Source organism: Arachis ipaensis, chromosome B3 (assembly GCF_059453495.1).
Source record: "Arachis ipaensis isolate K30076 ecotype BB chromosome B3, ASM5945349v1, whole genome shotgun sequence".
In the NCBI taxonomy this organism is placed as follows: Eukaryota; Viridiplantae; Streptophyta; class Magnoliopsida; order Fabales; family Fabaceae; genus Arachis; species Arachis ipaensis.
The window spans coordinates 144606605-144629708 of NC_142438.1; the positions used below are offsets into that span (position 1 = coordinate 144606605).

The window sequence follows — 23104 nt, forward strand, 5'->3', positions numbered from 1 at the left end:
TAGATCTTTGCTTAGACTAGTGAGAATGTGCATCATCTAAGTGTGAAAAATTTGAAAATATTGGTTGAGAAAAATGGGTATTTTGCATTTTTGTTGAAAATCTTGAAAATTGGGTACATACTCATGCATTGAATGTTGAACCATATGCACTAATCTTTTTATATATATTATCTTATTGAAAAAAAAAAGAGTTTGAAAAAAAGAAAAATGAGAAAACAATAAAAAAGGGACAAATGTTATCAAAAAAAAGTTTGAGAAATAACTGCATATGTGATATGAATTAAAAGAATGCATGAGTGTGAAAAAAAAGTGAATAATAGGTAGTTAGATTTTGCATTAGAGTTGAATAGGTTGTCATAGGTTAGGTGGGGGTTTAAGTTAATCAAAAACTCAATTTCAAGTCTACTTAGACAAATACAATCTTACCATGACTCTAACCCCATTACAACCATTTAAAAGTCCTCATGATACTTGTATATATGCATTGAATAATTATTGATTGTTAGATGAAAAATAAGTCTTCGAAAGCAAGATTATAAGAGAATTGAGTGAATCGACCCTATACACTTGAGCGATTAGAGAGTATACACATCTAGCGAGAGATTTAATTGCTCAATTCTATATTTTCACCTTTTATTATCTATTATCTTGCAAGTTATTATATCTTTTAGAACTCAAATTGATTTATGAGGATTGCATTGATTGCTATATTGAGTTAGCCCTCTATACATATATGTTTTTTTGAAAATTAATTTGTTTTGACTAAGTAGATACTAATAGATACAAGTAGATAGATAGATAGACAGACAGATATAGATAGAATAGATATAGATAGCTTGCTTTTAATTGGTGTGAATATCCCTTGATCTTGTCTTTCTTGATGTTTAGCATGAGAACATGCTATTGTTTAAATAAAGGGAGGTTGATAAATCCATATTTTATGATGAATTTTGGGTGGAAAAGAGTAGAATTTATCAACTTATCTTACATTTATTCATTGAAATTGTATGTTTTTGTGAATTTCTCTTAATTGTGCTTAATTATAAAAAACATATTTTATGCTTTAAAATTGCTAAATTTAATTCACTTTTATCTCATTTGATGCCTTGATATATTTGTTTAAGTGATTTAAGGTTTAGAAAGCAAGAATGGTTTGAAGGAATGGAGGAAAAGCATGCAAAAATGAAGGAATTATGAAAAATTGAAGTTTTGAAAATATTTCACAAGTAGCAGCACGTGATTTGCTTAAGTAAACATGTGGATCGCGATTTCATGCCCATTTTTTTGTCTAATCCAACTCATTTGTTATGCATATGGAGGCAATATTCAAGGGAGATCAAGCAAGTAGTGTAAGTAGTATAGTAGTAGTTTAAAATGATGTTTTAGGTAAAATTCTAGTAGAGGCTCCAACTTCTCTCTAGAATTTAGGGTTTCTTAATTTAATTTCTTCTTAATTTTAGATTTTTATCATTGTTTTCGTTTAATTTTTTTTATATTTTCATGCTCTAATATCTTGATTCCCTTAGTTTTACTTGTTAGCTTCTCAATTTTGATTAATTTTAGTTATTGAACACTTGTTGAATTTTTATTTTCTTTAATGTAATTTTGATGTTTTTCATATTATTGTTGCTTAATTGAGTTATTATTATTGCTTTCTTATTTTGGTATTTATAGATTTTATAATTCATGCAATTTACCATACTTTTTTTAGGGAGAAAAATTCTAAATGACCCCTGACAATTACCTCAAAAGACAACGAGACCCTTGACAAAAAAAATACCCAACCCGACCCCTGTGCCAAAAAAAGTCAATGTTGTTTTTTTTTGCACAGGGGCTAATTAGTCCCAAAAAAAATGTCAGGGGCCGGGTTGGTATTTTTTTTTGTCAAGGGCCTCGTAGTCCTTTCGAGGTAATTGTCAGGGGCCGGGTTGGATATTCATGACCTTAAGTTATTGATGTCCAATATTAATTGGTAATTTAGGATTGTTAGTTGATTTTATTTCTATTAACGCTAGTCTTTCAATAAGTCTAATTAGTGAGTTGGCTAGGACTTGTAGATTAAAATTAATTATGTCTATTTGACTTTCAACAAGATGCCTTTTAGCATTTAAAATCTGTTTGCTCTTTATTTTCTTACAATTTAATTTCTTGTCAATTGCTTTTAAAATCTCTTTTTCTCATAACTAATAATGTGCATACCTCACTACAATTTTTTTGAGAGACGATCCGGGATTTAAAACTTTCGATTTTTATTGAATTGAATTTGTGACAAACAAACTAAACTCTGATTTGGATTAGGGGTGGCAATGGGGCGGGTAGGGGCGGATTTTCGCCCTATCCGAACCCATCCCGCCCCGCCCTACAATAACCCGCATCGAACTCGCCCCGCTTCTACCCGCAGGTAGTAAAAAGTTAAACCCTAATCCGCCCTTACGGGTACTGCCCCGCCCCTACTCGTCCCTATAATTATTAAAATCCAACAAATAAAATTAAATTTTAAAATTTATATAACCTTCATTACATACATAACATAAATTAAAGTAAAAATTTAAATATGATACAATATTATTAATCATTTTACTAATTATTTTATATATAATGGGGCGGGTCTAACCTAAACCCAATCCCGCCGCGCCCAAGAACCCGCCCCGTTAAAAATCTGTCCCATTGCGGGGCGGGTAGTTACCCTCCTCGAGCGGGTAGGGGCAAGCTGGGTACCCACGGGTTCGGGTAGTGTTGCCACCCCTAGTCATTTGTTAGTTTGAAACTATACTATTGACAATATTCTTTTTGAGAAATTCTGAACCGACGTTTGACCCGCGTCAAGCAATTATGACAAGTAGTACAATTAGCAATTAACAGGATGTCAATTAGGCAAGCCAAGTAATTATGCAGACCCAAGCAAATACAAACAAATACAATATGATGCATGCCTGTCCTACGAACCGTGAGCTCAAGTGTCGGTTAAATTGTCAGAACTTAGACACATCCGGTAGCTAACCCGGACATTATCTCTCAATACGAAGGGAATCCTGAACCTTCCAATCAGAGAGAGACTATGATGTAAAGATAGGAAATCATCAACCTAACTCGTTCATACCACAACCAGAAATTGAATCGAAAGGAATTCTTAACCTTCTCCATTCAATTTTCCGATGTAACAACAGAAGAAATCCTCAACTCCGCTTGCCCACTGCAACAAGAGAGAGAATCATCAACCTCAACTTATCTATAGCAGCAAAAGAGAGAATCATCAACCTCAACTTGCCTATTCGTGAGCAGGACAAAGTCACCGTCCTCAAAACATCAATCAAATTCTCATTTCAAATTATAATCAAGATCAAAGTCAAAACCGCAATTATATATAATCATATTTCAATCAAACCTCATCATAATCATAATTCATCATGTTCACATATATAGATGTATAACCAGAGGGAATCTTCAACCTCCCCACCAATTCATTATCAATGTATCATACTTAGATTCATTAACCCCAATTCCTTATTGACTTATCAATTCCATCCTTTCATGGGTAGGGTAACACCACCATCCTCACTGTGGGCAGAAAGAACCACTATTCCCGTAGCAATTTCATCGATTAACCAAGCGTTTATCTGGGAATAATTCGATTTAATTCATTATATTTTTTTCTAGTTTATTCAAAGCTTAATTATTAGTTATTAGACTTCACACAGGGTTAAACATGGGTTATAAACATGTTGAGAAGATTAAATAGTTCAAAAACAGTATTTTGGCCAAAATGGAGTGGCTATGCATACGCATGCCTTGTGCGTACGCACGAATCCCAAATCATGCATACGCATCCATGATGCGTACATGCAAAATCCACCACTTTTCAATTCTATTATCTATTTCATGCGTATGCATGACCAATATGTTTTTTTTTTTTTAACAAAAGAGCTCAACACAGTAAAATGGAGCGACAAGGTCATCAACAGAGTCTGAAAAACAAGTACAAACAAGAAACATAACGCCTAGTAACAATCCCTTGTGTTATCTCCGGCATTGCCATCAAAAACAAAAGGGATCCAAGCTACACCAATCTCTGTAGCTGATCAAAGATTTGTGAAACACCGCTTCTACTCCAGACTCCTTATATTAAAGATCCGCCCATTCCTCTCTAACCACACATTTCAAATAACTGCAAAAAAACATATGAACCACTTGTTCCGCTCCTCTTTCCTGTTGATAGCTCCTGTCCAGCTCTCAAAATGCTCTTTCAATGAATCCGGAATAGCCCACTGCCTCTTAAGGTCAGATAGCCAAGCGCCCCACACCTGCCAAGTAATTTCGCAACCAAGAAACAAGTGATAGATATGTTCAACATCTTTATTACACAATACACACATGTGATCACCCTGGCTAATAATTCTTAGCCTAAGCAACCGTTCTTTGGTATTCACCCTGCTTATCAAAACAAACCAGACAAATAACTCCACTCGTGACGGAACCAAGCCTTTCCATACTGTTTTGGTAAAAATGTAGCTGGAAATCTCCTCCGGAAGTGTTTCAGCCTGCATCTCCTGCACAAAAGAGTTAGTTGAAAATATCCCTTCCTTGTCAAACTTTCAAAAAACTCTATCCTGTGTACCACATGCTAACTTTACGGACCAATATGTATGTACAAGATTCAGTTATCCTAAAAAATACGACTCTGCATAATTTAGTTTTCACCTCCTTTTCAAATATCAATAATTTTTGCTACAAAATTTTATTTTTATCCATTCTTATATCGTTTTAAAGCTCTCATTATTATCTTTAATTCAAGACAAGTTTCATCAAATTTCAAACTCCAAGTGCCAAGTTATTTCCCGTCAAAATTGGTCAAAGGCTCATCTTTACCAAAATCTGCATAATGTCATTTTAACCAAATTCACTAATTTACTTTATTCCAAACTACCACAACCCATCACTAAATACTATCAACACACATTTATCAATACTCAATCACCTTCTAATCATTCAAGCTCAATTAACCCAATTCCCTCTCATATAGCATAAACCATCAAAATGCACATTCACAACAACAATCATAACTCATCAATTATCAATTCAAACTCATTATCTCAACTACAATTAGCCACATGGCACTTATGCACTTATCATAAATAGTCTTAGTCCCAAACTCTCACATCAATAATCATAATAGGCAATTAAACCACACCATTATAATTATGCCCACATACATATACATATATTCATAGCGTAATTCAAGCTACCATTCAATCAATTAATCACTACAACAATCAAATATACAAATTTACGAGACTCACTTGATCACCCAAAAATATAATTTTCATATTGATATCGATTTATAACAATTTTTGGTAATAAAATAGTTTTAAGAAAAACTCCTACTTTGCTGACGATAGTTTCTAACCTTTGAATTTCGTTTACAATCCAATCCAAGCCTCAACTAAAGCTCCACATGCCAAACTAAGCGTTCAATTCTGCACCAAATCAATCCAAGCACTCAAGCAACACTAATTATGTCAAATTTTTCATCACTTACCCTAAGGTTTTCGTTCATTTATTGGGAAAAATGAGAGAAAATAGTTCTTTTACCTTTTTTTGTAAAATCTTGGTCAAAACCTCGCTAGAATTCAAGGTTAAGCTTTCCCTAATATAAACATTAAAATCACAAAATCTCAACTTTAAACTAACCAAAACGTGTTTTTAGAATAGAAACAGAAAATAGGACAAAGATTTCGAAGTTTCTTACCACAATAGCTAAATGAAATCGAAGAGGAAGTCGAGACGAACGCATAGCCGTAAACATGTCGTCAATTGGAACTACAGATTGAAAGTTATGTGGATTTAAATATTGGTGTGAATGGTGACAAAAAAGGAGGCTATGACACTCTTCTTCTCCTCTTTGTTGGTCTTTCTCTCACTTTTGGGGGAATATGTGCTGAATTGTTAAGTTATGAGGGTTATAAACTTTGGGTTTGAGCCCAACATGAGTCCGTTTGTGGTTTTTGGTGTGATTAGCCCCATCTTGAGCCAAAACATTTAAGATAAGTGTCTGAATTTTTGTTTTAATTTTTTTTTATCCTTCCTAAAATAAGGTTCAAAATCTCAAATAACTTATATTTTAATTTTCAAAAATTTGAGATTTTATAATTTAGACTTAAGCTTCAGTTTCGAATTAAAATTGATAGGCCTTAGCATTATTTCTTTAGCTTGAGGAGTATTAGTCACTGTAGGGTTAGGATCATCAGTTGCTTTGCTCACACTCAATGGAGGAGGCTTCTCAGTAGTTTTGAGAGAAGAATTTTGGACAGTGGTAGTATTTGACTTTGTTTACTTTCCAAAATCGCTTATTCGGTCATCAAGGTACACCATAACCTCCTGCCCTTCTAATATCTCATGTGATAAAATTTTATGTTCAATGTACACATTAATAATACCATCATTTTTTTCACCAAAAAAATACATCTCTCTTAACACATTATCAAAGTTTAAACGTCTCAACCCCACTCCCAGACTCCTTCCTAGCACAAGCCACCACACTTCCTTCACTTTATCATAACCTAACTCATTGACGTAGTTTCTCAAATAGAACACATCCAACATGTCCACATCAACCTCATCTAAACAGTGCTTGTCAGGAGAATAAGCCAACCTTCCATCCTTACTCTTTTCAAAAAATTTTCATGATAAAACATTATATATAAAACTACATCCATATGCATCATAACAAAACAAGAAAAAACTTAAAATACATGAAACTAACAAAAAAAATAAACACACTACACCATCATAAATAGCTCCTGTTTTATTCAACAAAAACAGAGCATTCAAACCTCGTTCGAACATATGAAATTATGAACAACAAAAACTCAACAATATATTATTCCCAAAAAATTATAAATGCAAACGAAAAGAGTAACTTAAACAATCATGGAAGAATGATAAATGAGCCTAAAAAAAATTGACCTTGAAGATAGCTTAAATAGCTTCCCGCCCTTTGCTTCAATAGCTCTCCAGGAGACTTCCTTCAACTTTCGCGCAAAGAAACGGAAGAAATTGATGACGAAGCAGTGCTGGCCTAATCTATCGCCATTGTCTCTGGCTATGGAGGTGACGAAGCGTTGATGTCAGAGAGAAAATAGGAAGAAAATGTAGTGAATGATCAACCCTTCACCCAAGCAACTATTTCATTCCATTAAGACCGAAACGGCGACGTTTTAATTTCAAAACGCTTCAGCCGTAAAATGACGTCGTCCCGCTCATCCTATGTGGCAGTAAATGTACCACATCAGCAAGTCGGTTGTTAACTCACGCCGAATTAACGTAAAACGCCAGTATGTAGTTTAGAACATAATTTTAGAATCTAAAATAGTGTAATTATAATTTTAAAGGCTAATTAATGTACTGTATAAATCTGAAAAACCATTTTGAGAATTTAATTAAAGAGTAAAGGATAAATCCGGCCCTGACCTTTTTTTTTTGCGGACATTTTCGTCTCCGATGATTGGAAAATACATTCATGTCCCTAACCCTCCGAAAAAGTGGACATATTTACCCTTCTGTTAGAGTCGCTCCGTTTGGCCTGACGAAAAACGGTGACATGACTCTCGTGGCGCTGACCTGGCCGTTACGGAATGCCACGTAGGATGGAATTTTGAAAAGAGGACGTATTAGTCCCAGGAACCCAAACGTCGCCGTTTCTCCCTCACCCCTCCAAACAAACTTTAATCCCCTTTTGCATTTTCAACCAATATTCCAGATTTCAGATGAATAACAGAGCAATTCAGCGACATATTCACTAACAGAGCACAAATTCAATTTCACAGGCTCAGTTCACCATTCAACCAGTCCAGATTGTGTAATTTATGAAGAATCAGCCACTTACAAAAAAATGCATATGAAGGAAACGGCTTTGCTCGAGGAGGAAGTTGCCATCCAGGATGGCGGAGCAGCAGCGGAGGGGTTGAATCTCCCATCGCAGCAAGTGGCGCTGGCGAAGCTGCAGTTCTACATCGAGGGCTGGATCCTGAGCGGCGAGAAAAATTGGTCTTGGCTTTTGGTCCCCAGAGTGTTCTTGCGGCGGCGTCCTCGGCGGAATCGAAGGTTCCGAGCCAAACCCTTGCTTTCTTCAACGAGTCTCTGATTTCGGCGGCGAATCTTCCCCACGGTCTCTTCCTCGCGCCGCGGTATCTAACTTCCTTCAATACTGGCATCGGCCCTAATTCGTTTACCTCCGCCGTGGGTTTCAGAGCCGCAACTCCTCTGCCTCTTCCCATGGCGATGGCTTTGGTTTTTGATGAGCGGATAATTTATACACTTTTTGACACTGTTTTTAGTATGTTTTTAGTAGGATCTAGTTACTTTTAGGGATGTTTTCATTAGTTTTTATGATAAATTCACATTTCTGGACTTTACTATGAGTTTGTGTGTTTTTCTGTGATTTCAGGTATTTTCTGGCTGAAATTGAGGGACTTGAGCAAAAATCAGATTCAGAGGTTGAAAAAGGACTGCTGATGCTGTTGGATTCTGACCGCCCTGCACTCAAAGTGGATTTTCTGGAGCTACAGAACTCGAAATGGCGCGCTTCCAATTGCGTTGGAAAGTAGACATCCAGGGCTTTCCAGCAATGTATAATAGTCCATACTTTGGCCAAGAATTGATGACGTAAACTGGCGTTCAACGCCAGCCTTCTGCCCAAATCTGGCGTCCAGCGCCAGAAAAGGATCCAAAACCAGAGTTGAACGCCCAAACTGGCACAGAAATTGGCGTTCAACTCCACAAATGGCCTCTGCACGTACTACACTTAAGCTCAGCCCAAACACACACCAAGTGGGCCCCGGAAGTGGATTTATTCATCAATTACTTACTCATGTAAACCCTAGTGACTAGATTATTATAAATAGGACCTCTTACTATTGTATTAGACGTCTTTTTGACCATCTTTGGTCTCAGTTTTATTCCATTGTTCATCTTAGGAGACTATTGATCTCGTTTAGGGGTCTGGCCATCTCGGCCATGCCTGGACCTTCACTTATGTATTTTCAACGGTAGAGTTTCTACACTCCATAGATTAAGGTGTGGAGCTCTGCTGTTCCTCAAAGATTAATGAAAGTACTACTGTTTTCTATTCAAATCATCTTATTTCGCTTCTAAGATATCCATTCGCACCCAAGAACGTGATGAAGGTGATGATTATGTGTGATGCTCATCATCCTTCCCCCTTATGAACGCGTGCCTGACAAACACTTCTGTTCTACATGAATTAAGCTAGAATGAGTATCTCTTAGATCTCCTAACCAGAATCTTCGTGGCGTAAGCTAGAATGATGGTGGCATTCAAGAGAATCCGGAAGGTCTAAACCTTGTCTGTGGTATTCTGAGTAGGATTCAATGATTGAATGACTGTGACGAGCTTCAAACTCGCGATTGTTGGGCGTTAGTGACAGACGCAAAAGGAGGGTGAATCCTATTCCAGCATGATCGGGAACCGACAGATGAATAGCCGTGCCGTGACAGGGTGCGTGAGCATATTATTCACTGAGAGGAGGGGATGTAGCCACTGACAACGGTGATGCCCTTGCATAAAGCCAGCCATGGAAAGGAGTAAGACTGACTGGATGAAGATAGCAGGAAAGCAGAGATTCAGAGGAACGAAAAGCATCTCCATTCGCTTATCTGAAATTCTTACCAATGATTTACATAAGTATTCCTGTCCCTATTTTATTATTTATTATTCGAAAACACCATTATCACTTTATATTTGCCTGACTGAGATTTACAAGGTGACCATAGTTTGCTTCATACCAACAATCTCCGTGGGATTCGACCCTTACTCACGTAAGGTATTACTTGGACGACCCAGTGCACTTGCTGGTTAGTTGTATCGAAGTTGTGACAACTATGTATTGAGATCAGAGCACCAAGTTGCTCACGTGCCAGGAATAGTTTGAGCCTGGACATCACAATTTCGTGCACCAAGTTTTTGGCGCCGTTGCCGGGGATTGTTTGAGTTTGGACAACTGACGGCTCATCTTGTTGCTCAGATTGGGTAACTTTCTTTTCGTTTTCTTTTCAAAAATGTTTTCAAAAATAAATTATTATATGGCTTCAGAATTTTTAAGAATGAATTCTAGTGTTTCATGAAGCATGTTGAAGCCTCGCTGGCTGTAAAGCCATGTCTAAATTCATTTGGACTGAGGCTTGCAATTTGTTATCAAGAGCAATTTAGTTGTTGCTCATCCAGCTGCTGCTGATCCATGATCATCTGCTGAAGCTTGGCTGGCCATTGGCCATGTCTAGTGTTTTGGACTGGAGCTTTCTTTGAAAGCTTGGCTGGCTAGTGAGTCATGTCTAATTCCTGGACTGAAGCTTTAGACTAACATGGCAAGATTCCTGGAATTCATATTAAAAATTTTGGAATCCTTATTTTCCTTTTTCAATTAATTTTCGAAAAAATCCAAAAAAATTTAGAAAATCATAAAAATCAAAAATATTTTTCTGTTTCTTGTTTGAGTCTTGAGTCATATCATAAGTTTGGTGTCAATTGCATATGCATCTAGCATTTTTCGAAAATTTCATGCATTCATAGTGTTCTTCATGATCTTCAAGTTGTTCTTGGTAAGTCTTCTTGTTTGATCTTGATGATTTTTTGTTTTGTGTCTTTTCATGTTTATCATATGCATTCCTGAATTCTTAGTGCGTAAGCATTAAAGAATTCTAAGTTTGGTGTCTTGCATGTTTTCTTTGCATTAAAAGTTTTTCAAAATTGTGTCTATGATGTTCATCTTGGCATTCAAAGTGTTCTTGGTGTTCATCTTGACATTCATAGCATTCATGCATGCATTCATTGTTTTGATCTAAAAAAATTTCATGCATTGCATTCTTTTAGTGTTTTTCTCTTGCATCATAAAAATTCAAAAATAAAAAAAATATCTTTCCCTTTTTCTCTCATCAAATTCGAAAATTTGGATTGACTTTTTCAAAAAATTTTTAAATCAAATTATTTCTTATGAGTCAAATCAAATTTTCAATTTGAAAATCTTATCTTTTTCAAAATCTTTTTCAAAAATCAAATCTTTTTCAAAATTCTTAGTTATTTTCGAAAATTCCAAAAATATTTTTCAAAAATCTTTTTCTTATTTTTAGACCAAATTTTCGAAAATAACATAAACAATTAATGTTTTGATTCAAAAATTTGAAGTTTGTTACTTGCTTGTTAAGAAAGATTCAAACTTTAAGTTCTAGAATCATATCTTGTGATTTCTTATGAATCAAGTCATTAATTGTGATTTTAAAAATCAAATCTTTTTCAAAACTAATTTCAATCATAACTTTTCAAAAATATCTTCTTATCTTATCTTTTTCAAAAATATCTTTTCTAACCTCCTAACTTCTTATCTTTTCAAAATTTGTTTCAACTAACTAACTAACTTTTTGTTTGTTTCTTAACTTTTTCAAAACCACCTAACTAACTCTCTCTCTCATTTTCGAAAATATCTTCCCCCTTTTTCAAAATTTCTTTTTAATTTATTAATTATTTTATTTTTTAAATCTTAATTTTCGAAAATCACTAACATTTTTCAAAAAAACCATTTTCGAAAATCACTAACTCCTTTTCAAAATAATTTTCGAAAATTATCCCTCCCCCATCTCATTCTATTTATTCATTCATATCCTAACATCTCATCTCACCTCTCTTCCATCCTCACAGTTGTGTTTCTTCCATTATATTACATTCTTTGTCTCCCCCTCTTTTCTTCCACTCACAAAGGGATCCCTATACTGTGGTATAAAGGATCTCTATTATTATTATTATTTTTCTGTGCCTTCTTCTTTGTCATATGAGCAGGAGCAAGGACCAAAACATTCTTGTGGAAGCAGATCCAGAACCTGAAAGGACTCTGAAGAGAAAATTAAGAGAAGCTAAAATACAACAATCCAGAGATAACCTTTCAGAAATTTTCGAACAGGCAGAGGAGATGGCAGCCGAAAATAATGATAATGCAAGGAAGATGCTTGGTGACTTTACTGCACCTAATTCCAATTTACATGGAAGAAGCATCTCCATTCCTGCCATTGGAGCAAACAACTTTGAGCTGAAACCTCAATTAGTTTCTCTGATGCAGCAGAACTGCAAGTTTCATGGACTTCCATCTGAAGATCCTTTTCAGTTCTTAACTGAATTCTTGCAGATATGTGATACTGTTAAGACTAATGGAGTAGATCCTGAAGTCTACAGGCTCATGCTTTTCCCTTTTGCTGTAAGAGACAGAGCTAGATTATGGTTGGATTCTCAACCTAAAGACAGCCTGAACTCTTGGGATAAGCTGGTCACGGCTTTCTTAGCCAAGTACTTTCCTCCTCAAAAGCTGAGCAAGCTTAGAGCTGATGTTCAAACCTTCAGACAGAAAGAAGGTGAATCCCTCTATGAAGCTTGGGAAAGATACAAACAGTTGACCAAAAAGTGTCCTTCTGACATGCTTTCAGAATGGACCATCCTGGATATATTCTATGATGGTTTATCTGAGCTATCAAAGATGTCACTGGACACTTCTGCAGGTGGATCCATTCACCTAAAGAAAACGCCTGCAGAAGCTCAAGAACTCATTGACATGGTTGCTAATAACCAGTTCATGTACACTTCTGAAAGGAATCCTGTGAGTAATGGGACGCCTATGAAGAAGGGAGTTCTTGAAGTTGATACTCTGAATGCCATATTGGCTCAGAATAAAATATTGACTCACTAAGTCAATATGATCTCTCAGAGTCTGCATGGAATGCAAGCTGCATCCAACAGTACTCAAGAGGCTTCTCCTGAAGAAGAAGCTTATGATCCTGAGAACCCTGCAATAGCAGAGGTAAATTACTTAGGTGAACCTTATGGAAACACCTATAACTCAACATGGAGAAATCATCCAAATTTCTCATGGAAGGATCAAAAGCCTCAACAAGGCTTTAATAATGGTGGAAGAAACAGGTTTAGCAATAGCAAGCCTTTTCCATCATCAACTCAGCAATAGACAGAGAACTCTGAACAAAATGCTTCTAATTTAGCAAATCTAGTCTCTGATCTATCTAAGGCCACTGTAAGTTTCATGAATGAAACAAGGTCTTCTATTAGAAATCTGGAAGCACAAGTGGGCCAGCTGAGTAAAAGGATCACTGAAATCCCTCCTAGTACTCTCCCAAGCAATACAGAAGAGAATCCAAAAGGAGAGTGCAAGGCCATTGACATAAGCGCCATGGCCGAACCTGTGAGGAAAGGAGAGGACGTGAATCCCAAGGAGGAAGACCTCCTGGGACGCCCAGTGATCAATAAGGAGCTTCCCTCTGAGGAACCAAAGGACTCTGAGGCTCATCTAGAGACCATAGAGATTCCATTGAACCTCCTTATGCCCTTCATGAGCTCTGATGAGTATTCCTCTTCTGAAGAGAATGAGGATGTTACTGAAGAGCAAACTGCCAAGTTTCTTGGTGCAATCATGAAGCTGAATGCCAAATTATTTGGCATTGATACTTGGGAAGTTGAACCTCCCTTGTTCATCAATGAACTAAGTGATCTGGATCAACTGACATTGCCTCAGAAGAGACAGGATCCTGGAAAGTTCATATTACCTTATACCATAGGCACCATGATCTTTAAAGCTCTGTGTGACCTTGGTTCAGGTATAAACCTCATGCCCCTCTCTGTAATAGAGAAACTGGGAATCTATGGGGTGCAAGCTGCTAAAATCTCACTAGAGATGGCAGACAGCTCAAGAAGACAGGCTTATGGACAAGTAGAAGATGTATTAGTAAAGGTTGAGGGCCTTTACATACCTACTGATTTCATAGTCCTGGATACTGGAAAGGAAGAGGATGAATCCATCATCCTAGGAAGACCTTTCCTGGCCACAGCAAGAGCTGTGATTGATGTTGACAGAGGTGAAATAGTCCTTCAATGGAATGAGGACTCCCTTGTGTTTAAAACTCAAGGATCTCCCTCTGCAACCATGAAGAGGAAGCATGAAAAGCTTCTCTCAAAGCAGAGTCAACCAGGGCCCCCACAGTCAAACTCTAAGTTTGGTGTTGGGAGGCCACAACCAAACTCTAAGTTTGGTGTTGAACTCCCATATCCAAACTCTAAGTTTGGTGTTAGAGAGTCTCAACAAAGCTCTGCACATCTGTGAGGCTCCATGAGAGCCCACTGTCAAGCTATTGACATTAAAGAAGCGCTGTTGGGAGGCAACCCAATGTTTATCTAATTCTTATTTTTATTATTTTTCTTAGGTTCATGATCATGTGGAGTCACAAAATAAATAGAAAAATTGAAAACGGAATCAAAAACAGCAGAAGAAAAATCACACCCTGGAGGAGCATCTGTCTGGCGTTCAGCGCCAGAACAGAGCATGGTTCTGGCGCTGAACGCCCAAAATGGGCAGCTTCTGGGCGCTGAACGCCAGAACAGGCATGGTTCTGGCGTTCAACGCCAGAAATGGCACACAAATGGGCGTTGAACGCCCAAAATGGCCACCAACCTGGCGCTGAACGCCCAGAGTTGGGTACAAAGGCATTTTTACATGCCTAATGGGTGCAGGGATGTAAATCCTTGAACACCTCAGGATTTGTGGACCCCACAGGATTCACTCAGGATCTGTGGACCCCACAGGATCCACTCAGGATCTGTGGACCCCACAGGATCCCCACCTACCTCCACTCACTTCTTCTCACCACTCTCTTTCACACAACCCCATAAACACTCTTCCCTAAAAGCCCTTCACCAATCACCTCAATCTCTCTTCCCCATTAAATCTTCACCACTCACATCCATCCACTCTTCCCCATAAACCTACCTCATAAACTCCACCTACCTTCAAAATTCAAAACCAATTTTCCACCCAAACCCACCCATATGGCCGAACCTTAAACCCCCCTCCCTTCCCTATATAAAGACCTCCATTCTTCATCAAATTCACACAACACACCCCTCTACACTCCTCTTGGCCGAAACCACATCTCCCTCTCCCTCTCCATATTTCTCCTTCTTCTTCTTCTATTCTTTTGTTTATTGCTCGATGGCGAGCAATATTCTAAGTTTGGTGTGGTAAAAGCATAGCTTTTTTGTTTTTCCATTACCATTGATGGCACCTAAGACCGGAGAATCCTCTAGAAGAGGGAAAGGGAAGATAAAAGCTTCCACATCCGAGTCATGGGAGATGGAAAGGTTCATCTCCAAAGCCCATCAAGACCACTTCTATGATGTTGTGGCCAAAAAGAAGGTGATCCCTGAGGTCCCTTTTAAACTCAAAAGAAATGAGTATCCGGAGATCCGACATGAAATTCAAAGAAGAGGTTGGGAAGTTCTAACAAATCCCATCCAACAAGTCGGCATCCTAATGGTTCAAGAGTTCTATGCCAATGCATGGATCACCAAGAACCATGATCAAAGTAAGAACCCGGATCCAAAGAACTATGTTACAATGGTTCGGGGGAAATACTTAGATTTTAGTCCGGAGAATGTGAGGTTGGCGTTCGACTTGCCATACATGGAAGAGAACGCACGCCCCTACACAAGGAGAGTCAACTTTGATCAAAGGTTGGACCAAGTCCTTATGGACATATGTGTAGAAGGAGCTCAATGGAAGATTGACTCCAAAGGCAAGCCGGTTCAACTAAGAAGATTGGACCTCAAGCCTATAGCTAGAGGATGGTTGGAGTTTATTCAATGCTCAATCATTCCCACTAGCAACCGGTCTGAAGTTACTATAGACCGGGCCATCATGATCCATAGCATCATGATTGGAGAAGAGGTGGAAGTTCATGAGATTTTACCTCAAGAACTCTACAAGGTGGCTGACAAGTCCTCCACCATGGCAAGGTTAGCCTTTCCTCACCTCATCTGCCACCTATGCAATTCGGCTGGGATTGACATAGAGGGAGATATCCTCATCAAAGAGAACAAGCCCATCACTAAGAAAAAGATGGGGCAAGCAAGAGAGCCCACTCATGGAACTCAAGAGGCGTATGAAGCTCATCACCATGAGATTCCGGAAATGCCTCAAATGCACTTTCCTCCACAAAACTATTGGGAGCACATCAACACCTCCCTAGAAGAATTGAGTTCCAATATGAGACAACTAAGGGTGGAACATCAAGAGCACTCCATCATGCTTCATGAAATAAGAGAAGATCAAAAAGCAATGAGGGAGGAGCAACAAAGACAAGGAAGAGACATAGAAGAGCTCAAGGACATCATTGGTTTCTCAAGAAGGAAACGCCACCATCACTAAGGTGGATTCATTCCTTGTTCTTCTTTCTTCTGTTTTTCATTTTCTATGTTATGTGCTTATCTATATTTGTGCCTTCATTACATGATCATTAGTAGTAGTGACTATGTCTTAAAGTTATAAATGTCCTATGAATCCATCACCTCTCTTAAATGAAAAATGTTTTAATTCAAAAGAACAAGAAGTACATGAGTTTCGAATTTATCCTTGAACTTAGCTTAATTATATTGATGTGGTGACAATGCTTCTTGTTTTCTTAATGTATGCTTGAACAGTGCATATGTCTTTTAAAGTTGTTGTTTAAGAATGTTAAATATGTTGGCTCTTGAAAGAATGATGACTAGGAGACATGTTATTTGATAATCTGAAAAATCATAAAAATGATTCTTGAAGCAAGAAAAAGCAGCAAAGAACAAAGCTTGCAGAAAAAAAAAATAATAGGCGAAAAAAAATAGAAAGAAAAAGAAAAAGCAAGCAGAAAAAGCCAATAACCCTTAAAACCAAAAGGCAAGGGCAAATAAAAAGGATCCCAAGGCTTTGAGCATCAGTGGATAGGAGGGCCTAAAGGAATAAAATCCTGGTCTAAGCGGCTAAACCAAGCTGTCCCTAACCATGTGCTTGTGGCGTGTAGGTGTCAAGTGAAAACTTGAGACTGAGCGGTTAAAGTCAAGGTCCAAAGCAAAAAAAGAGTGTGCTTAAGAACCCTGGACACCTCTAATTGGGGACTTTAGCAAAGCTGAGTCACAATCTGAAAAGGTTCACCTAATTATGTGTCTGTGGCATTTATGTATCCGGTGGTAATACTGGAAAACAAAGTGCTTAGGGCCACGGCCAAGACTCATAAAGAAGCTGTGTTCAAGAATCATCATACTGAACTAGGAGAGTCAATAACACTATTCGAAATCTGAAGTTCCTATAGATGCCAATCATTCTAAACTTCAATGGATAAAGTGAGATGCCAAAACTATTCAAGAGGCAAAAAGCTATAAGTCCCGCTCATATGATTGAAGCTCTGTTTCATTGATAGTTTGGAATTTATAGTATATTCTCTTCTTTTTATCCTCTTTGATTTTCAGTTGCTTGGGGACAAGCAACAATTTAAGTTTGGTGTTGTGATGAGCGGATAATTTATACGCTTTTTGACACTGTTTTTAGTATGTTTTTAGTAGGATCTAGTTACTTTTAGGGATGTTTTCATTAGTTTTTATGATAAATTCACATTTCTGGACTTTACTATGAGTTTGTGTGTTTTTCTGTGATTTCAGGTATTTTCTGGCTGAAATTGAGGGACTTGAGCAAAAATCAGATTCAGAGGTTGAAAAAGGACTGCTGATGCTGTTGGATTCTGACCGCCCTGCACTCAAAGTGGATTTTCTGGAGCTACAGAACTCGAAATGGCGCGCTTCCAATTGCGTTGGAAAGTAGACATCCAGGGCTTTCCAGCAATATATAATAGTCCATACTTTGGCCAAGAATTGACGATGTAAACTGGCGTTCAACGCCAGCCTTCTGCCCAAATCTGGCGTCCAGCGCCAGAAAAGGATCCAAAACCAGAGTTGAACGCCCAAACTGGCACAGAAACTGGCGTTCAACTCCACAAATGGCCTCTGCACGTGCTACACTTAAGCTCAGCCCAAACACACACCAAGTGGGTCCCGGAAGTGGATTTATTCATCAATTACTTACTCATGTAAACCCTAGTGACTAGATTATTATAAATAGGACCTCTTACTATTGTATTAGACGTCTTTTTGACCATCTTTGGTCTCAGTTTTATTCCATTGTTCATCTTAGGAGACTATTGATCTCGTTTAGGGGTCTGGCCATCTCGGCCATGCCTGGACCTTCACTTATGTATTTTCAACGGTAGAGTTTCTACACTCCATAGATTAAGGTGTGGAGCTCTGCTGTTCCTCAAAGATTAATGAAAGTACTACTGTTTTCTATTCAAATCATCTTATTTCGCTTCTAAGATATCCATTCGCACCCAAGAACGTGATGAAGGTGATGATTATGTGTGACGCTCATCATCCTTCCCCCTTATGAACGCGTGCCTGACAAACACTTCTGTTCTACATGAATTAAGCTAGAATGAGTATCTCTTAGATCTCCTAACCAGAATCTTCGTGGCGTAAGCTAGAATGATGGCGGCATTCAAGAGAATCCGGAAGGTCTAAACCTTGTCTGTGGTATTCTGAGTAGGATTCAATGATTGAATGACTGTGACGAGCTTCAAACTCGCGATTGTTGGGCGTTAGTGACAGACGCAAAAGGAGGGTGAATCCTATTCCAGCATGATCGGGAACCGACAGATGAATAGCCGTGCCGTGACAGGGTGCGTGAGCATATTATTCACTGAGAGGAGGGGATGTAGCCACTGACAACGGTGATGCCCTTGCATAAAGCCAGCCATGGAAAGGAGTAAGACTGACTGGATGAAGATAGCAGGAAAGCAGAGATTCAGAGGAACGAAAAGCATCTCCATTCGCTTATCTGAAATTCTTACCAATGATTTACATAAGTATTCCTGTCCCTATTTTATTATTTATTATTCGAAAACACCATTATCACTTTATATTTGCCTGACTGAGATTTACAAGGTGACCATAGTTTGCTTCATACCAACAATCTCCGTGGGATTCGACCCTTACTCACGTAAGGTATTACTTGGACGACCCAGTGCACTTGCTGGTTAGTTGTATCGAAGTTGTGACAACTATGTATTGAGATCAGAGCACCAAGTTGCTCACGTGCCAGGAATAGTTTGAGCCTGGACATCACAATTTCGTGCACCAGTTTTCAATATAAAAAAGAATAATTTGGTGATGTTTTAAGGAACAGAGCGGAACTCAGATTGGGAAACGATGAAAAGAATCAAGCTTTGAAATCAAATAAGCATTTCAATGTGTGAAATTTTGATGGGTCATTCACACTGATTTTCAAAAAAGAAAGAAAGAGAAAAAAAGAAAAGCAACACATTCTTCTTCTTCTTCTTTTTTGAATCTTTGTCTTTGTTGTTGAGTGTGGTGTGGAGGGTGCGCATGGAGAGGGGAGTAGAGTGTGTTAGGGTAAGCGAGGGAGTGGAAAGGGATGGGGATAGGGCAAGGAGAGGAGGGGCAGCGTAGGTGGTGGTGGAAGAGGGAGTCAGTGGAAATATGTCCTGTTTTGAAACGACATCATTTTGGGGTGGGAGGACTAATATGTCCTGTTTTGAAAAGCTACACGTTTTGGTGTGAGAAGACTAATATGTCCTGTTTTAAAAAGTTACATGCCATGTGTGCTCCCGTAATGGCTAGGTCAGCGCCACGGGAGCCACGTCAGCGTTTTCCGTTGAGCCCAACGGAGTCACTTTAACGGAGGGGTAAATTTGTCCGCATTTTAGAAAGGTCAGGGACATGAATGTATTTTCCAATCCTCGGGGACGAAAATGTCCGCAGAAAAAAAGTCAGAGACGAATTTGTCTTTTACTCTTAATTAAATTTAGTCACTACAATACGAGTGTGACCTCATTGGTTGCAAAAAGTTTTTTTTGGTCAAAACATGGTGGACCATTGGTGCTCCTTAAATACATTTTTGGTGCGACATAATTTAACCGCAAGAAGAAATTGCGCATTAGATCATGTAGAACCACATAGTGGTGAACATAAGTACCTATTATTGTTGGTTTATTTTATTTTATACTAAGTCGCTTGATATGAACTATATATATGGCTTTTCCAATGAAAACTGTGTTATAAAGTGGTTTCTTTAGTGGGAAGCGTGCTGATAGATATAGATAGATGGATCTGAATAACTGAGTGACCACGCAGACGCGGTTTTGTGCTTTTAAACCTTTCTGGTCACTTCAACAGTTCAACTATTATTCCTCTCCTTCTTGAGTTTCCTCTTTCAGAATCACACATTTAACCTTATAAAACCATAAAAACAATTTTTGGTGTATCCAAAATCAACTTATCCATTGAAAAATAGTTTAATATTGATGCACATTTTGCGAAATCATCTTCTTATATATATTTTTCAAAGCATCGTTCACATCATTAATATAAAAAATAATTATTTTTATTAATATTAGTCAAGTACAACATTTTATGTTATTTTTAAATATTAAAAATAAAAAATATATTTTATTTTTTTCTAAAATAAAATAATAAAAAAATACATTGGTTGCAATTTACATACATTTTATAGAATTTATTTTTCAGGGCAAAAAACCCTAATAAGCCAAGGCAAGTTTCGCATTACGTAAATAAGTCAAAAACAAAATCGTTTCAGCAATGAGCCAAGGCCTATTTTAATGTAATTCGAACCAGCATGGTTCGAACTACATTCGTTAGTAAATCGAACCAACTTAGTTCGAATTAGGAGGAGAAAAAGTTGAACGTAATTCGAACCGATCTGGTTCGAACTCAAATTGCACATAATTCGAACCAGGCAAGTTCGAATTATACCAACCATAGCTAACCATGTAATTCGAACCAACCTGGTTCGAATTACCCTTCTCGTGGCTCCAATAGTAATTCGAACCACCCTGGTTCGAATTACTCAAGATTCGGCTATATAAGGAGTTCGAATCAGCCTCATTCGAACCATTCTTCATTTCTCCTACCCCACCAAATCCCAGAGAAAACGATCCAGATTCTCTCCGACGAAGACCTGAACGGAATACTCTGCTGATGGGGGACGATCCGGCACGGTTATATCGCTTGGACGGAGTTGCTCATATAGCCGGGGTCATCAACGACAAGGTTAGTACAGAAATAACTTCGTGCTAGCGGTATATGTGACTTAGTGGTTTTGCCTTTGGTTTTAGTGGCGGTTTATGTTAGCGATAAAGCGTAGTGGTATTGCTGGTGGTTTAGTTGAGAGGTTTAGGATGCGGGTTAGATGGTGGTTTAGTTGGTGGTTTATTTAGTTGGTTTCTGTTGGTGGTTTATGTTAGTGTTTTACGTTAGTTGTTTAATGCTAGCTGTTTTACGTTAGTGGTAGGTGTTGGTTGTTTTGTGTTGGTTGTTTTAGGTTGGTGGTTTAGTTGGTGGTTTATGTTAGTTGTTTTATGTTAGTGGGATGGTTTAGTTGTTTTATGTTAGCTGCTTCATGTTAGTGGTTTATGTTGGTTTTTTTATGTTGGTGGTTTATGTTAGTTGTTTTATGTTAGTGGTTTGTGTTAGTTGTTTTATGTTAGTGGTTTGTGTTAGTTGTTTTAGTTAAGCTGTTTTATGTTAGTGGTTCTAGTTAAGCTGTTTTATGTTAGTGGTTTAGTTGTGTGGTCTATGGTAGTTGTTTTGCATGTGGTTTTCGTTCATGGATTTTTATGCGGTTTGATTTAGTATGATGTTTTGTTGATGATTTATCGTGTTGGTTATGTTTGTCATTGGTTATGAAGCTGGTTCTAACAATGCGGTGGTCCATGATAATCCAAACTCCTGTGGTCACTCGAGATGGAGGTGGCAAGGCAAGCGTGAGGTCCATTGTACCGTTTGACCTCCCAAATGCCCTTGCACTGCCGGAGACTCAGTCGAATCAACCATGTGCACCCATTCCCAAACTCAGAACACTTGCCCATATACCGGCAATAATCAGACTCCACTACCTTGTACTGTACCCCTCGCCGGATGCTGTAAGTCTTCACACTCAACAGGGCATCATCTTTATCCTGAAATTGCTGACCAACCTGGAACTCTGTCAGACCAACAGTCCCTTCCGCATCTCTAGCTCCGAATCCAACAGAGTGCCCAGAAACCCCCTCCTGCCTCATGGCATCCAAGTCCAAAGAGGAAAAATGTGGTGGATACTGCTGTGTGCCAGAGCTAGAACCACCTACCGCCAGTGCAGGCTCACTCGCTCCGATATCATCGCCGCTGTCATCATCAATCATATCCAGTTCGACGTCATCATCTTCTACATCACCCAACAATCCGTCTCCAACGCCAAGCGGTGCAACGCCTTGTAAAGCGTTCGGCAGAATATCAAATGATCCTACCTCGTTGCCTACGCTGTCATTCAGATCAACAGCAAAAGACGGGGAGGCGACAGGTTGGACTGCTGGCTCGTACACAGGGACGGAAGAAGAAGCAACGGCAGGCCTAGAACTAGAACCGGCTGCCGTGGCTAAAGTGGTGGTATTCCGGTTTGAACCCCCTGAGCTGGATACCACATCAACCAGCTTTGCCAATAATTCTGGTGTTCTCACCTCCGGAAACTGCCGCCGACAAAGAAACATGACTTGCAAGTCCTCATCACTACCAATCGTGAAACAATCATACTTCACGGTATCCTGGTGGACCGTGATTGGAATGCGATAGAAAAACTTCTTAACCCGCTTTGCACCTTCCAGACCAAGCTTCATCAGCACAGATCTAACAAGGTCATCATAGCTCGTCGTAGGACTCACGACAATACAGAGAGGATCCTTATCTGTGAACTTCACACCGGAACGAGTTTTCCTCTTAATGGATCCTCTGTGATGAACCAAAACAACAAAACTCTCCTCACTAGCCATCTTACACCCTCTAATGAGAGCAACTCACGTTTACAACCATATATATACTGCTCTATCTCCCACTAATTCGAACCAGCCTGGTTCGAATTACTTGGTGCAGCTTCTCTCTCTATAATTCGAACCACTATGGTTCGAATTATTTGGTGCAGCTTCTCTCTCCATAATTCGAACCAGCTTGGTTCGAATTACGTGCGTTGCTAGTTCGAACCACCCTGGTTCGATTTAGTTAGATCTCTATATTTGTAATTCGAACTGCTTTGGTTCGAATTATTACTGAATGCAGTTCGAACCACACTGGTTCGATTTATATAAATATATGCTTTGGCTCATTACTGAAACGATTT

At 38.4% G+C, this 23104-nt stretch overlaps 1 protein-coding gene and 1 non-coding gene across 2 annotated transcripts; both read right to left on the reverse strand.

The window, feature by feature from the left end:
- Window positions 1-7721: 7721 nt before the first annotated feature.
- LOC148572692 (ethylene-responsive transcription factor 8-like) lies at window positions 7722-8273 on the reverse strand. The gene is made up of 2 exons (XM_088507698.1): window positions 7883-8273; window positions 7722-7795 (listed from the first exon to the last, which is right to left on the reverse strand). Exons 1-2 carry the CDS (start codon window positions 8271-8273, stop codon window positions 7722-7724), a joined length of 465 nt encoding a protein of 154 aa, XP_088363824.1.
- A 4097-nt stretch (window positions 8274-12370) lies between these two features.
- On the reverse strand, window positions 12371-12478 carry LOC148572693 (small nucleolar RNA R71). The gene has a single exon (XR_015908198.1). It is a non-coding gene; the product is annotated as a small nucleolar RNA R71 (small nucleolar RNA).
- Between the last annotated feature and the right edge of the window lie 10626 nt (window positions 12479-23104).

Bases quoted from the DNA above. Each gene is read 5' to 3' on its own strand.
- LOC148572692 (XM_088507698.1), bottom strand. From the start codon at position 8,273: ATGGGAAGAGGCAGAGGAGTTGCGGCTCTGAAACCCACGGCGGAGGTA. The intron at 7,796-7,882 runs GTAAGTGGCTGA...GTGCTCTGTTAG, and splicing joins TCCTTCATATGCATTTTTTT to TGAATATGTCGCTGAATTGC.